The sequence below is a fragment of the Delphinus delphis genome, chromosome 2, assembly GCF_949987515.2.
Source record: "Delphinus delphis chromosome 2, mDelDel1.2, whole genome shotgun sequence".
Taxonomy (NCBI): domain Eukaryota; kingdom Metazoa; phylum Chordata; class Mammalia; order Artiodactyla; family Delphinidae; genus Delphinus; species Delphinus delphis.
This window is the reverse complement of record NC_082684.1, coordinates 86,637,157-86,656,716: the sequence shown is the minus strand read 5'-3', so window position 1 is coordinate 86,656,716 and position 19,560 is coordinate 86,637,157. Positions and strand designations below refer to the sequence as shown.

Here is a 19,560-nt window from a genome sequence, read left to right as displayed (position 1 = left end):
GCAGCTGTTAACCTTATGGGGATTCCCTTGTGTGTTATTTTTCCCTTGCTGCTTTTAATATGCTTTCTTTATATTTAATTTTTGACAGTTTGATTAATATGTGTCTTGGCGTATTTCTCCTTGGATTTATTCTGTATGGGACTCTCTGTGCTTCCTGGACTTGATTAACTATTTCCTTTCCCATATTAGGGAAGTTTTCAACTATAATCTCTTCAAATATTTTCTCAGTCCCTTTCTTTTTCTCTTCTTCTGGAACCCCTATAATTCGAATGTTGGTGCATTTAATGTTGTCCCAGAGGTCTCTGAGACTGTCCTCAGTTCTTTTCATTCTCTTTTCTTTATTCTGCTCTGCAGTAGTTATTTCCACTTTTATCTTCCAGGTTACTTATCCGTTCTTCTGCCTCAGTTATTCTGCTATCGATCCCATCTAGAGTATTTTTCATTTCATTTATTGTGTTGTTCATCATTGTTTGTTTCATCTTTAGTTCTTCTAGGTCCTTGTTAAATGTTTCTTGCATTTTGTCTATTCTATTTCCAAGATTTTGGATCATCTTTAGTATCATTATTCTGAATTCTTTTTCAGGTAGACTGCCTATTTCCTCTTCATTTGTTAGGTTTGGTGGGTTTTTATCTTGCTCCTTCATCTGTGGTATGTTTTTCTGTCTTCTCATTTTGCTTATCTTACTGTGTTTGGTTTATCTTACTGTCTCCTTTTTGTAGGCTGCAGGTTCATAGTTCCCGTTGTTTTTGGTGTCTGTCCCCAGTGGCTAAGGTTGGTTCAGTGGGTTGTGTAGGCTTCCTGGTGGAGGGGACTACTGCCTGTGTTCTGGTGGGTGAGGCTGGATCTTATCTCTCTGGTGGGCAGGTCCACACCTATGGTGTGTTTTGGGGTGTTTGTGGACTTATTATGATTTTAGGCAGCCTCTCTGTTAATGGGTGAGGTTGTGTTCCTGTATTGCTAGTTGTTTGCCATAGGGTGTCCAGCACTGTAGCTTGCTGGTCATTGAGTGACGCTGGGTTTTGGCGTTGAGATGGAGATCTCTGGGAGATTTTCGCCGTTTGATATTATGTGGAGCTGCGAGGTCTCTTGTTGACCAGTGTCCTGAAGTTGGGTTTCCCACCTCAGAGCCACAGCACTGACTCCTGGGTGAAGCACCAAGAGCCTTTCATCCACATGGCTCAAAATAAAAGGGAGAAAAAGTAGAGAGAAAGAATTAGTAGAAGTAGGAAGAAAGAAAGAAAGGAAGGAAGGAAGAAAGGAAGGAAGAAAGAAAAGAAGGAAGGAAGGAAAGAAAGAAAGGAGGGAGGGAGGGAGGGAAGGAGGGAGGGACAGTGGGAGGAAGGAAGGAAGGAAGGAGGGAAGGAAGGAAAAAAGCAAGCAAGCAAGAAAAAGTAAATTAAAATAAAGTAAAATACAATAAAGTTATTAAATTAAAAATAATTATTAAGAAAAAAACAGACAGAACCTTAGGACAAATGGTGGAAGCAAAGCTATACAGACAAAATCTCATACAGAAGCATACACATACACACTCACAAAAAGAGGAAAAGGGTAAAAAATCATAAATCTTGCTCTCAAAGTCCACCTCCTCAATTTGGGATGATTTGTTGTCTAAAGGAGGGAGGGAGGGAAAGAAGGAAGAAAGAAAGGAAGGAAGGAAGGAAAAGATAAAGTAAAATAAAATAAAGTTATTAAAATCAAAAATAATTATTAAGAAAAAACAATTTTTTAAAAAAAAAGGACGGATAGAACCCTAGGACAAATGTTGGAAGCAAAGCTATACAGACAAAATCTCACAGAGAAGCATACACATACACGCTCACAAAAAGAGGAAAATGGGAAAAAATCCTAAATCTTGCTCTCAAAGTCCACCTCCTCAATTTGGGATGATTTGTAGTCTATTCATGTATTCCACAGATGCAGGGTACATCAAGTTGATTGTGGAGCTTTTATCTGCTGCTTCTGAGGCTGCTGGGAGAGACTTCCCTTTCTCTTCTTTGTTCTCACAGCTCTCAGGGGCTCAGCTTTGGATTTGGCCCCGCCTCTGCGTGTAGGTCGCAGAAGGGCGTCTGTTTTTTGCTCAGACAGGACGGGGTTAAAGGAGCCGCTGATTCGGGGTCTCCGGCTCACTCAGGCCAGGGGGAGGGAGGGGCATGGAGTGCGGGGCGAGCCTGCGGCGGCAGAGGCCGGCGTGACGTTGCACCAGCCTGAGGCTCGCCGTGCGTTCTCCCGGGGAAGTTGTCCCTGGATCCCGGGAACCTGGCAGTGGCGGGCTGCACAGGCTCCCCAGAAGGGAGGTGTGGACAGTGACCTGTGCTCGCACACAGGCTTCTTGCTGGCGGCAGCAGCAGCCTTAGCGTCTCCTGCCCGTCTCTGGGGTCCGTGCTTTGAGCCGCGGCTCGCACCTGTCTCTGGAGCTCCTTTAAGCAGCGCTCTTAATCCCCTCTTCTCGGGCACCAGGAAACAAAGAGGGAAGAAAAAGTCTCTTGCCTCTTCGACAGCTCCAGACCTTTTCCTGGACTCCCTCCCAGCTAGCCGTTGTGCACTAACCCCTTCAGGCTGTGTTCACGCCGCCAACCCCAGTCCTCTCCCGGTGCTCCGACCGAAGCCCGAGCCTCAGCTCCCAGCCCCGCCCGCCTCGGCGGGTGAGCAGACAAGCCTCTCAGGCTGTTGAGTGCCGGTCGGCACCGATCCTCTGTGTGGAAATCTCTCCGCTTTGCCGTCCGCACCCCTGTTGCTGCGCTTTCCTCCGTGGCGCCGAAGCTCCCCCTCTCCGCCACCCACAGTCTCCGCCCGCAAAGGGGCTTCCTGGTGTGTGGAAACCTTTCCTCCTTCACAGCTCCCTCCCACTGGTGCAGGTCCCGTCCCTATTCTTTTGTCTCTGTTTTTTCTTTTTTTCTTTTTCCCTACCCAGGTACGTGGGGAGTTTCTTGCCTTTGGGAGGTCTGAGGTCTGCCAGCGCTCAGTAGGTGTTCTGTAGGAGTTGTTCCACGTGTAGATGTATTTCTGGTGTATCTGTGGGGAGGAAGGTGATCTCCGCGTCTTACTCTTCCGCCATCTTCTCCTCGTCCGTCTTATTTGTTTTTAAAGGAAAAATTGAATCTTTTATATGTACTTTTTTTTTTTTTTTTTTTTGCGGTATGCGGGCCTCTCACTGTTGTGGCCTCTCCCGTTGCGGAGCACAGGCTCCGGACGCGCAGGCTCAGCGGCCATGGCTCACGGGCCCAGCCGCTCCGCAGCATGTGGGATCTTCCCAGACTGGGGTACGAACCCGTGTCCCCTGCATCGGCAGCCGGACTCTCAGCCACTGCGCCATCAGGGAAGCCCTATATGTACTATTTTTGTAATATGCTTCCTGTGCTTAATGAAATATTGTGATAGGTTTTTTCTTGTCACTAAGTATGCAGGAACCTCATCTTTTTTTTACATCATAATTTTTAATTGCTGTGCAGTATTGCAGTATATGAATGCATTATACTTTAGTCCCCTATTGCTGAAGAGGCTTTTCAAGTTTTTTGCTCATATAAATGTCTCTGCACCTCAAGGTTTAAACACTTGCCTAATTATTTTGTTACGATAAATTCTTCGAAGTGGATTTGCTGAAGAATACAGTATACTCTTTCTTATGACTCTGAATACGTATTGTCAAATTGCTCTCAGAAAAGTAACTCCAATTTAAGCTCTCTCTAGCAGTATGTACATCTGTAATGGTACTGATATTTTTAATCTTTGTTGGTCTGATACATGAAAGATGGTGTTTAATTTTCATTTGCAGTTCTTTAATTATCAGTGAGGTTGACCATGTTTTCATGATTATTGACCTTTTTTTTCCTTTTTGGTAGTGAATTATCTGTTCCTGTCCTTCACCCTTTTCCTGTTTTTTGTAAAAGTTCCTTATTTAGTAAAGATATTAATTCTTTACTTGTATTTGTTATCAATAAATTTTTTATGGTTTATATTTTGTCTCTGGAGTTTTGTGACATCTTCATTGTTTTAATACTTGATACCAGTTTATAAAGTAACCTTTGACTACTTTGAATTTATGAATTACATTATTTTATTCTTCAAATTCGAAGTCACTTGCAACAGACCAAAGGATAGGCTATAAAATACAAAGCTAATTTTTAGTCATGTTTTTATACTCAGTGAAAATGAATATCTCATTTACTGTAGTATTTAAATAACAGGTGTGTTAGGGAAGGGAACTCTCACCATAACTGTTAGTTACCTATTTGAAGACACTGTCTCACCAACCCAGATAAGAAGGAAGCCAATAATAGAGGAAAAGTTAAAGATTAGAATTCTTTTGTTGACTGAAGACTAGATGGGAAATAATGATAATAAAAACAGTAATAATATTTAACAGTTGTTATTGAGTTCTTACTTCGTGCCAAGTATTGTGAACCTTGTTGAATTTGATGTCAAAAAAGGGAATTATTCACCTCATAATTCTCTGTTGCTGTGGTCCGAAAGAAAATACTGGATCAGTTGGACTATCTGATCCAGAAAAAAATGTATGTTTTATGGACGTTTTTGATTCTTAAGTAACTAATTTTTTCTTTTACAATTCTATAGGATTTGATTAAACAATATAATACCTTAATAGAAGAAATGCTTCAAGTCCTCATCTATATTGTGGGTAAGATTAAAACATGTTTTGAAATAGAACATGAGTTACTTTTTAGAGAGAACATTAATAAGAACTGTAAGTTATTTTGTTCTCCTCCCAAATACAGCAGAGAATATTAGAGATAAATGTGACTAATGTGATTGATACGTTTAGGAACTCACCTTTTAAAAAACACAGCTGTTACATCTTCATTTTTCAATACCTGATTTGTAATTGTTTGGACTTGTTTGTAGAGATCTGGGATATAATTATCCTAGTTAGAAAAGTAAATGTAAAATAACTATGTCGAGTGCTAAAAATTTTATGTGTGTGTGTGTATATATATATATATAAAAAATTTCAATGTAACATTCGTCTAAGTAAGATATATTTTCATCAAGTCATTCTGTTAAATTAACTTTGTGCAAATATTGGCCATACTTCTACTTTTGTATATTCTATATTATAGTCTCTGTTGATCTTACCAGCTAAGTAAAAGTTTTTGACTTTTCATTCTGGTTCTTATTTCTTACTCTACTGCAGGAGACACTGCTTTGTATTAATACTTCCTAGTGAGGTTTCTAGCCATTAGCCAAATCTGAAAACCTGGGTTCATTTTATTTGTTTATCAGGGAGCTAGTTGCTGGGCTAGCTGCTTGTCTCAGCAGGAAGTGTGGTAAACCGTCATTGCTAAGTGAGATTGCTAAATCTTCCAGGCGCTAACTCTTCTGGAATAACTCCAGAGTATTCCATAGGAAACTGCTGAAAAAAATGGACAAATTAAAAATGTGTAGAAGATTTTTAAGTTGGTGACATACTTTATTAAATTACAAAGACTTGAGGGGAATTTTTGTGTTTGTTCTTGGAATACTATATGAAGAATTTCTAATACTGCTTATTAATGCTATATATTAAAATTGCTAATATATTTTTGCTGTTTTATATTTTACTATTTTATTATTGCTACTATTATTTTGCTGTTACTTTGTTTACCCAAATTCATTGGGTATTTCCTTCTATGTGATTTGATTTTTAGTTAATATTTGCTGCATTCCTGAGTATAAGTTTATTACCTTTAGGAGTCATCATTTTTAAAAGTGTGTGTGTTTGTGTGTGTGTGTAAAATCTCTGATTATATTAAGATTAATATAATCTCTGATTATATTATATTAATTAAGAAAACATTAAGAAGTAGCAAAAGATTTGGATTAGGAATCAGAAGATCTAGAGTTGACCTCGCTATAAACTGTCAAGAGCGTGCCATTTACATTTTTAGGGCCTCAAATTCTTGATTTGTAAAACGTGAAAGTAATCTACATGATCTCTAAGGTTCTTTCTAGCACGAAACTTATAGAGGGTACTGTTTTGGTGGAAAACAATTGAAAATTACAGTGTTTGAAGAGGAGTGAGTCTGTTGGAAGTGAATTAAATTAACAAAATGTCATTCTTTGGCTAATTTGTAGAATTCATCAAATCTCTTAGGCAAAAAATTCCTGTATTCTAATAACCCTCTTATAGATATCACAGGACTTTGTACTCATGTTGTAGTATTGAAAATCAGTGGTGACATAAGGTCAAATATTTTAAGCCTTCTTGAAGCATTGGGGATTAGATGCTGTTGACACCAGTGAAGTTCCCGTAGTTAATTTAGCTATTTTCTCTCCCCATTTGGCAGTTTATCGAGATGAAAAGTGGAAACCTGATTATGTGGGCATGTTAGCAACACCATCCATTCCTGATACATATTACTATTTTGTCATTTAACCCACAGAGATATTTTTAAGTATTTTGTTTTTTAGTTTTCACTTTGTTCTTTCTTAAATAACAAGTAGAGATAACATTGAGGAAATCTTGAAAGAAAAGCTATTGTTCCGTTATGGCCACTACTTATTCAATGCTATCTTCCTTGTTTTCTGGGTTAGAGACCATGCTAATTTAATCAAGGGGCCTTGTTTATAATGTGTGAGTATGTGTATGTATATGTGTGTGTGTGTTTAAGTTAAGAGAAGGCCTGTGTTCTTCAGATCTCTTCATTTTTCTTCCTCTTTTAGCAAAGAGACTCTTGTTCAGATTTAGGAACATGTCCAAATAATTTTTGGTTACTATCTCATAGATTTGATTTAATGCAGTGTTCTTGATGGGAAGAGATTTAAATGGAAAGCAATTAATTGTTTTACTTTTTCTTTTCATTGTTTGTATTAGGAGAGCGTTATGTCCCTGGAGTGGGAAATGTGACCAAAGAAGAGGTCACAATGAGAGAAATTATTCACTTGCTTTGTATTGAACCCATGCCACACAGTGCCATTGCCAAAAATTTACCTGAGAATGTAAGTCCAGTTTTGTTTTTCACTCCATTCACCTCAAGATGGGATAGTTTTTTCTTTTTCTTTAATTGGAAGCCACTCGAAGTTTTAGGAAAATCTGTTTAGGAAATTTTCAGATATAAAACTCACCATTAATTTTTTTGTGGTATAAACTTTAATTCTGGCCTTTTGGGCATTAGGAAACATTTTAGAGACATTCTGACTGTTTAGAAAACATTTTAGAGCAGGAAACTCTTTGCTTTTTTGTTTCACTTTAACATAAATTTTCTCCAGAGGAAAAGGGGACTTCCTGAAATGCTGAGACTATTTGGGTGGTGTGTTAGTCTGGGTCTTCTGAGAAGCAGATGTCAAGACAAAAGATTTAAGATTTAATTAGGAACAATGACTATGAGAGAAATGGTGAGGAAACTGGGAAAGGCTGGGGGAGCCATCATACTGTGGTGCAAATCTGACTCCAGGTGAAGGAAAGAGGGAAGGAACGTTAGGTAGGACTGTCCTAGACTGCTGGGTAGTCTAATCAAGGCTTGTTGCCTTCCCATGTCTCCCAGAGTGAGCCTGCATTAGTATCTCTGTTCTCTAGCTGGAGGTCTGCAGGGTGCAGTCTCATGGCTGACACAGGTGATATTTATGTTCAGTATTGCTGATATTGAAGCAGTAATCCTAAAGATTATGAGTCATATTTTTCACTCCGAGATTTAATTTTGAATTAGAACAATGATTCTTAAAAGAGATTAGATTTACCTGTACTATCAAGGCTATCCAGAGAAGTAGAATGGAGGTAAGCTTTGACTGTTGGTCATTTTTCTTCCAACATACCTGTATCTTTTTCCAATTTTATTGTTAACTGATTCTCAAACTTTAACCATTTGACATATCACCTTCATAATATTTGCACATCTCTCTACCAATTTTATAATTATTAATACAGTTTATTTATTTATTTATTATTATTTTTGGCTGTGTTGGGTCTTTCTGTGCTGTGTTGCTGTGCGTGGGCTTTCTCTAGTTGCAGCTAGCGGGGGCTACTCTTCATTGCAGTGCACAGCCTTCTCATTGTGGTGGCTTCTCTTGTTGCGGAACACAGGCTCTAGGCACACGGGCTTCAGTAGTTGTGGCGTGCAGGCTCAGTAGTTGTGGCTCACGGGCTCAGTAGCTGTGACGCACGGGCTTAGTGGCTCCGCGGCATGGGGGATCTTCCCGGACCAGGGATTAAACCCACGTCCCCTGCATTGACAGGCAGATTCTTAACCACTGTGCCACCAGGGAAGTCCCTTATTAATACATTTTAAAATCAACTTACATTTTTCCTTAGCATCTTTCTAAGCAATATTACAATGAAATAGTAGGTTTAACGTTCTAGATTAATTTTTTCCTAATACATGTTAAGATAAATGAATATTCAAAAATTTAAAAATATATAACTGTGTGCCACCTAAAATAATTTCACATACCAATAATGGTACACATTCCGTATTTTGCAAAAAAAAAAAAAAAAAAAGCTTTAGTGTCTACCCTAAGTTTTCACTGCTTATCTCAAGTATGTTTTTAAAAGAGGCTAAATTTAATTTTTGCAACACTATAGGAATCTATGAATTTGCTTTAGTATATTGACTAGGTCCTTATCCTGATTTTAAATGACTTCATTAAGAAAAAATTCCTTATTGGGACTTCCCTGGTGGTCCAGTGGTTAGGACTCTGTCCTTCCACTGCAGGGGCATGGGTTCGATCCCTGGTCGGGGAACTAAGATCCCACATGACCCATGGCATGGCCAAAAAGAAACAACAAAAAAATTCCGAATTCAAGGAAAAATACAGACCAGTCAGAAAAAAATAAAATTATTATAATTGCAGAAGCCAGAATATATTTGGACATCTACATATGTGTTTTACCATAGATCCTATTTATTTTGTTACCTTGGTTTTAGGGATTAGTACAGCATGGGCATGTGCTTAAATGATGTAGGTGATGAACATACTAGATAAAGAAAATAATAATTTCTTTGAATTACTGGTTGTATGTGTATATATATATGAGGGCAAACTTAGATTAAATTTCTTCCTTAAGCAGTTTATACATACATCTTACCTCTGTTAAGAAATTGGTCGTCCCTCAAAACAAAGCTAATTGGTCTTAGACCTAATTTTTAAATATTGGAAATTGATCTTTTTTTATTGTTCATAAAACACTCAGGAATGCTATTGAAAGTGTATTTCAGTTCACAGTAAGAGAAGATAAAGTCCTTACATGAAGGTAAAAATGACAAAAATGTTGTTTCAACAGGAAAATAATGAAACTGGCTTAGAGAATGTCATAAACAAAGTGGCCACATTTAAGTAAGTACTTAATATTTATGCTTATTCTGAAAGTTAGACCAATCTTTGTTCTTGTATTTCGGATACTTTGTAGAAGCTCTGAAGTTCTTTCCTGAACTCCCAAGGACAAAAACAAAGTACAGACAGAATGGGTGAGAACAAGGGGCACACTGTAGGCACTTAGTACCTGTATGATGAAGAAATGAGTATTTTTGTCAAGTGAATGAGAAATGTCCATTTGTGATATTAAGTGACTTAAGTAAGCAAAAAAACCTTTCGATAGTCTCTTTCCCATCAATTCTAAGCCATGACTTCGTTTATTCTATTAAATTTTTATATTGTATTCTAATTTTAGACTTTTCTCTGCTAGGATTAAAACATTATTTTGCAATCCTTTGATTCTTTGAGATACAAAAAAATGGAAATAAGGTTTTAAGTGGATTAATTCTTGAAATTAAAAATTGATACTGGTAGTGAATTTTACTGTTATAGTAATATATTTATAGATAAATTGCTAGTTTCAAATAACCTTAAAAATAGAGTGTAGCTTTTTTATGCTCTAATATTGTTCAATAAAGTATTTAACTTACTTTGAAAGAGACCAAAAGCTGTTTAATGTGCAGAACAAATATGGTGTGCTCCTTTTGGCCTTAATGCTTTTCCTTATAGTTCTCTGTAGAGGATTCACCACTATATTTTCATTTATAATTCAATTTTCTACAGATATGATATCTTACTACCATTTTATATTTGACCTTAGACAATGCAAGCTGTAGTTGAACAGGAAATCTTGAACAGGCTTCATTTTTAGCTTCTGAAGCCTTAGGGATTTAGGTAGGGTATGGGGTCAGATCTACGTAGTATAAAATAAACTTCTTCAGATTTGTTTAAATTTCATAATTATGAAACACAGCTTAGCTGTTACCAGGACTTTGAGCTTACAGTGTAGGTTTTTAGTTTTACTCTTGAAATGAAATTTGTCGTTTCAGTTTAAGCAAGTTGAATGAGATAAGGCTGATTTCTTCTCTTGATTTTGACTTTTGTATTAACTTTTAGGTTCTTATTTTGTCTTATTCTATACTTCAAGAGCACTGCAGTTCACCTCTGTATTTTCTATCGTTTTAGGAAACCAGGTGTATCAGGACATGGAGTTTATGAGCTGAAAGATGAATCATTGAAAGACTTCAATATGTACTTTTATCATTACTCCAAAACACAACATAGCAAGGTAGGAAAAGTTATCCTCTTCAGTAAATAGCCTAAAATGCTTTATGCTTTCCAACTCCATAGAAAATTGCCTGGTTTTTCTGTAGTTTCATACTGGTTTTCATTATTAGAGCTCATTATCTTACCCAAGAAATTAAAATTGAATCAGTAATGTTATCTAGTTCGTAGGAAATATTCAGATTTTCCTGATTATACCAAAAATATTCTTTTAGTTGTGTTAGGGGTAGGAGGATTCAATCAAGGATCATGCACTTTATTTGGTGTCATGTTGCTATAGTCTCCTTTAATTTGGAATAATCTTTTTGCCTTTTTTTGTCTTTCATAACATTGACATTTCTGTAGAGTATAGGCTAGTTGTCTTTTAGAATATCCTATATTCTGGATATGTCTGATTGTATTCTTGTGAGTAGATTCAAGTTAAACATCTTAGGGCAAAAATACTACATAAATGATATATTGCATCACATCAGTAGGCACATATAATGTCTGTTTGTCCCATTAAGGGTTGATGTTAAGTTAGATCACTTAGTTAAGGTAATATCTGGCTTTGTCCTTATAAAATGAATAATTTCCAGTTTGTCGTACAATGCCCTGTATATAATAGACACTAGGTAAATACTGTTGACTGAAAGAATGGGGACTAAATTAGTGATGAACATTATTACCCATCTATTTTGCAGTGGCTTTCCCTAGGACAACCATTTTGTTTCTGGAGTAAGGTAGCATTTGAATACATATTTCAGTATATAAAGTATTTTGGTAGGTTTGTGAATCTTTCCTGCCTGCTTCAAAGTACCCCATTTTTTTCATACTTGTCAAGTGGTGTATTTTAAGATAGACTTTTTTTTTTAAATATATATAGGCTGAACATATGCAGAAGAAAAGGAGAAAACAGGAAAACAAAGATGAAGGTAAAAAATGAGACACTGAATTGACTCATTTTGACTATATGCTGTGATTTTGTATCAGCAAAGCATATAGTGTTTTGTTTTTGTTGTTTTTTGAGAGTGGGCAACTAATGGAAGTGCAAAGAACCCTTTGTTTCTTGCTCACATATTAAGATATAGCCTACATCAGTGGTGATAGAATTTTAAATTTATAACAAATGGAGTTTATTTTGGGTGACTTACATAGTGACTTATTTCCCTTGACATTGATGTTTTCAGTGCTTTAAAGGTAACAAAGATCATGTGTTGTTTTGCGTGTAATATATGATTCTGACATTTGTAATTTAGCATGAAGGATAACCCAAATAAAATTGTACCTATTTGTCTCTCCTGACATTGATCTCCTACCCACTTTAGCACTACCACCACCTCCTCCTCCTGAATTCTGCCCTGCTTTCAGCAAAGCAGTTAACCTTCTCAATTGTGATATCATGATGTACATTCTCAGGACCATATTTGAGCAGGCAGTAGACCCAGATTCTAACTTGTGGACTGAAGGGATGCTCCAAATGGTATGTATACCGAAAATATTTTCTCTATTTCAAATACTTTCTCTACTTCATAGAGTTCTTGGAGGTCTGGAGAAGATCGGTAGTCTAACTTTCTGACTTCATTCAGAACCACAACTAGAGCACCTGAGACCTAAGGGTCATTGAAAACAGCTTAGATGTGGCACAGATTTCCTTGTGACACATTCTCAAGTTTTTAGGATCCTTACTCTTGAGAATCATTTACATTAAAAAAAAAGCAGAGAAAAATTTTAAAAAGGGCTGTTCCTGCTAATAATAAATTGGCATGTCATTATTGTATCATAGTTTTCTGTATTTTTATTTCACATTGTATTATCAGGAGACAGTATAATAAAGATTTGAAGACAGGTTTAGGCTTGAATTTACCTCACTTGGGTTAGCGCACTTCCCATTTAAGGAGCAAAGAGTAATTTCCCCATTGCTAAAATGGGTTTAAATATAATTATTTCATAGAGTTGTTATGAGAATTAGTTCATTAAATGGAAGCAGCTATTTTTTTCTTCATGCTCTTATGGATAAGTTATTTAATAATGTCACCTTTGGTAGCTGTAATAGGATATTTATTTATCACCTGCCAACTAAATTTCCTTGGCTGTTATTGGTCTGGAGGCTCTAAATGCTATCATACTCTATGTGTATCTCACTTTTTTTTTTTATAACAGCGGTAAATAAATGCAGTAAAAATTTCAACCCATAGAGATATATTTGAAATCAAAAAATTTCTCTCCCTGCCTCCCATCGCCCTACCTAAAGGTTTGTATCATCTGAAAGTCATTCCACATTAGAGCATATAGGCCTACCTCATGCTTATAGCTGCATATTCCATTATATGGACATCTATGATGCATTTAACTATGTCCTGTTAATAGACATTTAGGTTGTTTTTAGGTCTTTGTATAACAAAGAACACTAAAATGAACATTGTTGTACAAATATCTTTGTACACTTAAGTGAATGACTCTGTTACACTAATTCCTAGCACTAGGTCTGTACCTTTACATTTTTGATAGATATTGTCTAATTGGCCTCCAAAAATGTTATACTGATTTACTTTCCCATTACCAGTGTGGTGAAGAGTGCCTGCTTCCTAACACCTTTGCCAGCTCTGTATTTTACTAAGCTCTAAAATTTTTGCCTTTTTTTTTTTTTTTTTTTGCCATTTTAATAGGTGAAAAACAGATGATCTTGTTTCACTCACATTTCTTTAATTTTAAGTGAACTTGAACCCTTTTTTTTTGGCCGTGCCATGTGGCTTGCGGGAACTTCCCCGACCTGGGATTGAACCCAGGCCACGGCAATGGAAGCCCAGAATCCTAACCACTAGTCCACCAGGCAACTTCCAAGGTTGAACATTTTTCATATGTGTATATTTCATTTCTTTTTCTGTGAACTGCTTGTTCATAACCTTTGCACATTTTTTACCCATCAGATTGCTTATTTTTTTACCTCCATTTAAAATGTATTTACCTGAAGAAGCACAGTTTTAAAGATCTTGTCCTACTTTCCTTTTTCAGGCGTTTCATATTCTGGCATTGGGCTTACTAGAAGAAAAGCAACAGCTTCAAAAATCTCCCGAAGAAGAAGTGACATTTGACTTTTACCATAAGGCCTCAAGTATGTTTTAGTATCATTTTCAACACAGTTTCAGCTATTTGCCAATTTGTAACAGAAAGTTGAGCTCTGACAGGATTTTAATCTGTTAGTCCTTAAGACGGAAAACTCTGAAATTGTTTTAAGTCTTCTCGTAGCATTTTTAGTTTTTAACATTTTCAGTAACACAGGTATGTTTTTTAATCCCCATGGCAGTCCTTTTACTGCATGATCTCACCCCCCTTTTGGGGGTGCTGCATGCATTGATGGTTTCTTACTTTCATTCCTTGTCTCAGTATTATCAAATATTTGCTGCTATCTCAACCATAATGTTTATACTACCCATATATGGAAGATATTAATGTTCCTGAATTTAAAATGATTGCAGAAGTCTGAGTGAATGATAATGTGTTTGTTTTGCACAATTTTCAATGTGGAAGAGCAGGATAGGTTTAGATTAGATTTTTCTTAAACGCTACATGATTAAGACAGTTTTTTCAGAGCACATTCTAGGAACATTGATTTATAAGATCAATAAGACAAAAACATCTCATTTTCTATTTAAACACTATTTTTTAGATTCTTGACTACATCATAAACCTATTCAGTTTATGGATAGGACAGCTCCCACTTCCATATTTTTGGGAGCTTTGGTTCTCAGTAAGTACTTTTAGACAGTGAGCCAAGTAGAGGGAAGGCAAAAGATATATCATTAAGGGTAGTTTTCACTTAGCAGCCCCAGTGGAACATGTACAAGAGAGACCTAAAGTAATTCCCGTTTTTCAAGTTCTTTAATTTAATACTTAGTACTTCATGTAATTGTAGATTCTTCCATTGAAAAATTAATGTAGTTAAGGGATTGACTGCAAACTTTGGTTATCAATGTGAATAACATTAACTATAAATTATAATTTATACATAATTATGAAGATATATGTTCATGATATATACTTTTTGTGTTTTAAAAAAGGATTGGGAAGTTCAGCCATGAATGCTCAGAATATACAAATGCTTTTAGAAAAACTCAAGGGAATTCCCCAGTTAGAAGGCCAGAAGGACATGATTACATGGATACTCCAGGTAAAACTGAAAAATAAACTGATCATTATCTTGGTTTAAATATTTAAGAATCTTCTGCTTGCCTTTAAGATTAAACCATAATATTCTCTAGTTGTAAAATCATTTACTACTGATTTTCATGATCACTCATAATTTTTCATGTTAGTAATCCTATTTTCCGTATGTTTTAGTGAGGGCTCTTTTTAATAAATTAACATTTATTCGTTTCATTATTCAGTAAATACGTATTGGGTACCTGCTTATGTGCCATGTTCATTTCTAGGCTCCGAAAAAGACAGATAAGGTGCTTGCTATCATGTTGCAAACATTGAGCTATAGACAATAAACAAAAAAATTATCAGAATAATTCAGTAGATGAGTAGGGGTAACTTTAGATGGGTAATCAGAAAAGGCCTCTTTTAGGTGGTAACACTGGAACTGAATGACATGGAGCCAGTCTTACAAGAATCTTGAAAAGTCCTCCAGAATGAGGGAACAGCAATGCGGAAGCTCTAAGGAGACCAGAAAGAAGGCTAGTGTGACTGGAACATAATGGGGGAGGGAGAGAAAGGTAGGCAGCAAGGTCAGAGGCACAGCCGGGGCCAGGTCATATAGGACCTTACAGGTCAGGGGTAAATGGATTATAGGGACAAGAGTAAACACAGGGTAACCATTAGAAGATTATTGCAGTAATCCTGGTGAGAAATGAGCATGACTTCAGCTAGAAAGCAGATGGCAAGAAGCTGGACTGATTCACGTATAATGTGATAGTAGGAGCTATAGAAATTGCTGATACATTAGATGGAAGAAGTGAGAGAAATCAAAATGACTCCTAATTTGGAGTTTGAACTATTGGGTGGATGGCAGTGCCTTTGGGGAGGAGTGAATGAGGGGTAGGGAGAGAGGTCAGGAATGTTACTTTAATGGAAAACCCTCCAAATGGAAACATGAAGCCAAGGTTATGGAGCTTCCTTTCACGGTATTTATGAAAGTATTTTTATGTTATCAGCTAGATATTATGTTGATAATTAGAATATAGGGTGGGGCTTCCCTGGTGGCGCAGTGGTTGGGAGTCCTCCTGCCGATGCAGGGGACGCAGGTTCGTGCCCCGGTCCAGGAAGATCCCACATGCTGCGGAGCAGCTGGGCCCGGCTGGGCCCGTGAGCCATGGCCGATGAGCCTGCGCGTCTGGAGCCTGTGCTCCGCAACGGGAGAGGCCACAACAGTGAGAGGCCCGCATACCACAAAAAAAAAAAAAAAAAAAAGAATATAGGGTGGTTACATCAATTGGGGATCTTTGTACTGATTTGTACTTCAAGCAGTTAGTCCTTTTTATTACTTAATCAGAGACACTCCTTAAACAAGTGTGATATAATTTGATATGTAACTATAAGGTAATGATGTTATCAAGATTTCTCTTGAAGTAGATTTCATGAATATTTACTATTTTTCTTAAACCTACCAATATAATCATTTTAAAATATAAAACAAAAACAAATAAAAGAAGTAAAGTAGATAACTATTCTATAGATTTTACTCATATGTAGAATATTAAATTAAATAAATGAACAGATCAAACCAAACAAAATCAAGCACATAGATACAGAAAACAGAGTAGTGATTACCAGAGGGAAGGGAGTAGGGGCAGAGTGAAATGGGCTAAGGGGGTCAACTGTATCATAATGGATGGAAACTAAGTTTTTGGTGGTGTGCATGCTGTAGTGTATAGAGATGTAGAAATACAACATTGTACACATGAAACTTGTATAATGTTATAAACCAATGATACCGCAATTTTAAAAAAGTCAATTGAGCCATCAATTAGTCCAACATTTATATCCTATGGACCTGGTGTTATAAATTGGAGATCTGGTCCTGAAAGTTCATTTTTCCATTACAATACCAAAGTCCATTGTCAAAATATATAAAAATCACAAATATCTGTTCTTATAAACATTAGATACTTTATCCAAATGGTTAATATAAAGTTTTGTTTTAAGTTCCTTGTGGGAGTTTTTTCCACATGAGACTGAGGCTCTTTCAAAATATAAATACTACAAGTTTTATGGATGTGCTGTCCTATTTCTGAAATCTTGATATTGTTAAAAAGAATGAGATAGCTCTTCCTTGGCACTGCCTGCGGAGGTGGCGGCCGTCTCCTACTTGGCATCATGGCTACCCTCATGAAGCCCAAGATTGTCAAAAAGAGGACCAAGAAGTTCATCTAGCACCAGTCAGGCCAGTGTGTCAAAATTAAGTGTAACTGGCAGAAACCCAGAGGTATTGACAGTGGGGTGCTCAGAAGATTCAAGGGCCAGATCTTGATGGGAGCAACAAGAAAACAAAGCACATGCTGCCCAGTGGCTTCCGGAAGTTCCTAGTCCACAACATCGAGGAGCTTGAAGTGCTGCTATGCAACAAATCATACTCTACTGAGACTGCTCACAATGTCTCCTCCAAGAACTGTAAAGCCATTGTAGAGAGAGCAGCCCAGCTGGCCACCAGAGTCACCAATCTTTGTGCCAGGTTGTGCAGTGAAGAAAATGAGTACACAGCTCATGTGCACGTTGTATTTGTGTCAATAAAACCATAAAACTCAGACAAAAAAAAGAGTAAGATAGATCTGTATAAGCTGTTTTGCAAACACCTCTAAAGATAAATGATGAAGTGAAAAAGGAAAGTAGGAAACAGTGTATATAGTAGGATCGGTTTTTAGAGAATATATGTAAATATAAAGAAATATATATTCTGATTTTTTTCCTGAAAAGAAATACTAATTATCTTTAATTTAGTTGATTGTGGGGAGAGGGACTGGCATCAGGAAGAAAAGGTATCACTTTCCATATTGTATCTTTGTCTTTATATGTCTTTGCACTAAAAATGTTATTTTAAATTTTAAAAAATTTCCATAGCAAAAGCAGAGGTATGCTCACCCCTGCAGACTGATTCAGCTGATTTTTGCTATCCCCAACCTTCTTCTTAGCTGGATTGCTATTTATTATGTATTTGCAGGTATTTCTCTCTCTCTCTCTGTGTGTGTGTGTGTGTGTGTGTGTGTGTGTGTGTAAATATATATAAATAGCTTAAGTTTAAGTCAAAGACATTTGGAGACATGATGACAAAATCAGTTGAGTGAATTTCTCTGTTCCTGATCAATCTAACCATATCTTTTTTTAACATTTCATCTGTTTTTCACAGATGTTTGACACCGTGAAGCGATTAAGAGAAAAATCTTGTTTAATTGTAGCAACTACATCAGGATCAGAATCTATTAAAAATGATGAGGTAATAACATTATAATGATGATGACGTTCATCTCTGTCTTTGAACTTTACTGGTATAAGGGAGCTGCTTCTTTTTGTGAGAAGGAACCTGTTTATTGTAAGGTATATAAGATGTCTACTATTGTTCATTGTGTTTCTGTACCACAGGGATTAGTGGTAGTTGACATACATAGTTATCCAATATAATATATATATTTCACAAAAGTAGAGGAAATTGATGTTCAGTGCAGCGCTGTTGAAAATACCATATTTTATTAATTTTTGAAATATTTTAATGTCTGAAATTGGAATATGTCTTATAATCCTTGCCTTCTTATTATTTAATCAGCAGCATTCTTAGTGGAACACAAGATTATGGTGCATCTAAGATTTAATGAAACGCAGTAATCTTTACGTTATGAATTTCCATAATATAACGAATCAGGTTTTGATGATTTTAATCTCAAAATCATTAGAATATTATTACTTGTGGTTATTAACTATCTTTCCTAAAAGAAAAACACTGGACTTAAGTTAAAATAAATAAAAAGACACCAATGCATTTCAGTAATGTTGTTAAAGTTCTCATTCTTAGCAATGTGTTAAGTAGTAACTGTTAGACATCAAGTTGGCTTTAAATTGATTAAATGTCAGTGGTTAAATGATTGACAAATGATTCAAAATTATTATTATTATTATTATTTTTTTTTTGTGGTACGCGGGCCTCTCACTGCTGTGGCCTCTCCTGTTGCGGAGCACAGGCTCCAGATGCGCAGGCTCAGCGGCCATGGCTCACGGGCCCAGCCACTCCGCGGCATGTGGGATCTTCCCAGACCGGGGCACGAACCCGTGTCCCCTGCATTGGCAGGTGGACTCTCAACCACTGCGCCACCAGGGAAGCCCTCAAAATTATTATTTCATTTAATTTTGTTTCTTAATATACCTGCATTGAATATAAAAAGCAGTTTATTAGATATTTAAGATACTTGGCATTTTAAGTTAAAAAAATGTTTTAATAAGTTAAATTATTGAAGTAACCAGTGGAACAATTAATTGTAAGATGTGATGGAGCCTGTATGTTAATTTTGAGTCATCAGATTGAATCTGAGTTTACTCTAGGAAATTTTGCCTGACTGAACAGTATATGTAAATTTTCACAATGGATCTTACCTAATTTTTCTGGTCTTTTAATACCCAGATTACTCATGATAAAGAAAAAGCAGAACGAAAAAGAAAAGCTGAAGCTGCTAGGCTTCATCGCCAGAAGATCATGGCTCAGATGTCCGCCTTACAGAAGAACTTTATTGAAACTCACAAACTCATGTATGACAGTACGTCAGAAATGTCTGGGAAAGAAGACTCCATTATGGAGGAAGAGAGGTAAAATAAAGCAAAACTAAAAATTAGCAACCCAGTTTCTTGTAGGAAAAATTACATATTCACAAATAATAAAAATACAAATAATATTTTTTCAAAATATATTTCAAAGTAAGAGAAATCACACTATTTTTAAGCTAGCAAGGGCACAGTGAAGCCTCTTACTGGATGTAATTTTATGTTGATAAACTGTTCAAGTGCACAATGAAGTTAGTCGGGAACCTTTATGCACAAAAAGGCATGACGATGGAAACAGCAAAGATAGAAATCATCTCCTGTTATCTTGTACGTGCGGACTTCTTTAGGTACACATTTATGTA

At 36.5% G+C, this 19,560-nt stretch overlaps 1 protein-coding gene and 1 pseudogene across 4 annotated transcripts in view; both read left to right on the top strand.

The window, feature by feature from the left end:
* Positions 1 to 19,560, top strand: part of UBR1 (ubiquitin protein ligase E3 component n-recognin 1) — a 167,584-nt gene that overhangs the window by 97,707 nt on the left and 50,317 nt on the right. For all 4 annotated transcript variants that reach the window (XM_060005097.1, XM_060005098.1, XM_060005096.1 and 1 more), the window contains 10 exons: positions 4,577 to 4,640; positions 6,813 to 6,937; positions 9,216 to 9,268; positions 10,373 to 10,475; positions 11,337 to 11,385; positions 11,779 to 11,933; positions 13,466 to 13,565; positions 14,512 to 14,621; positions 17,799 to 17,885; positions 19,062 to 19,243. In XM_060005097.1, the coding sequence (XP_059861080.1) occupies positions 4,577 to 4,640; positions 6,813 to 6,937; positions 9,216 to 9,268; positions 10,373 to 10,475; positions 11,337 to 11,385; positions 11,779 to 11,933; positions 13,466 to 13,565; positions 14,512 to 14,621; positions 17,799 to 17,885; positions 19,062 to 19,243 (1,028 nt within the window). The remainder of the gene's footprint in view (positions 1 to 4,576; positions 4,641 to 6,812; positions 6,938 to 9,215; positions 9,269 to 10,372; positions 10,476 to 11,336; positions 11,386 to 11,778; positions 11,934 to 13,465; positions 13,566 to 14,511; positions 14,622 to 17,798; positions 17,886 to 19,061; positions 19,244 to 19,560) is intronic.
* On the top strand, positions 16,733 to 17,193 carry LOC132421172 (large ribosomal subunit protein eL32-like; annotated as a pseudogene).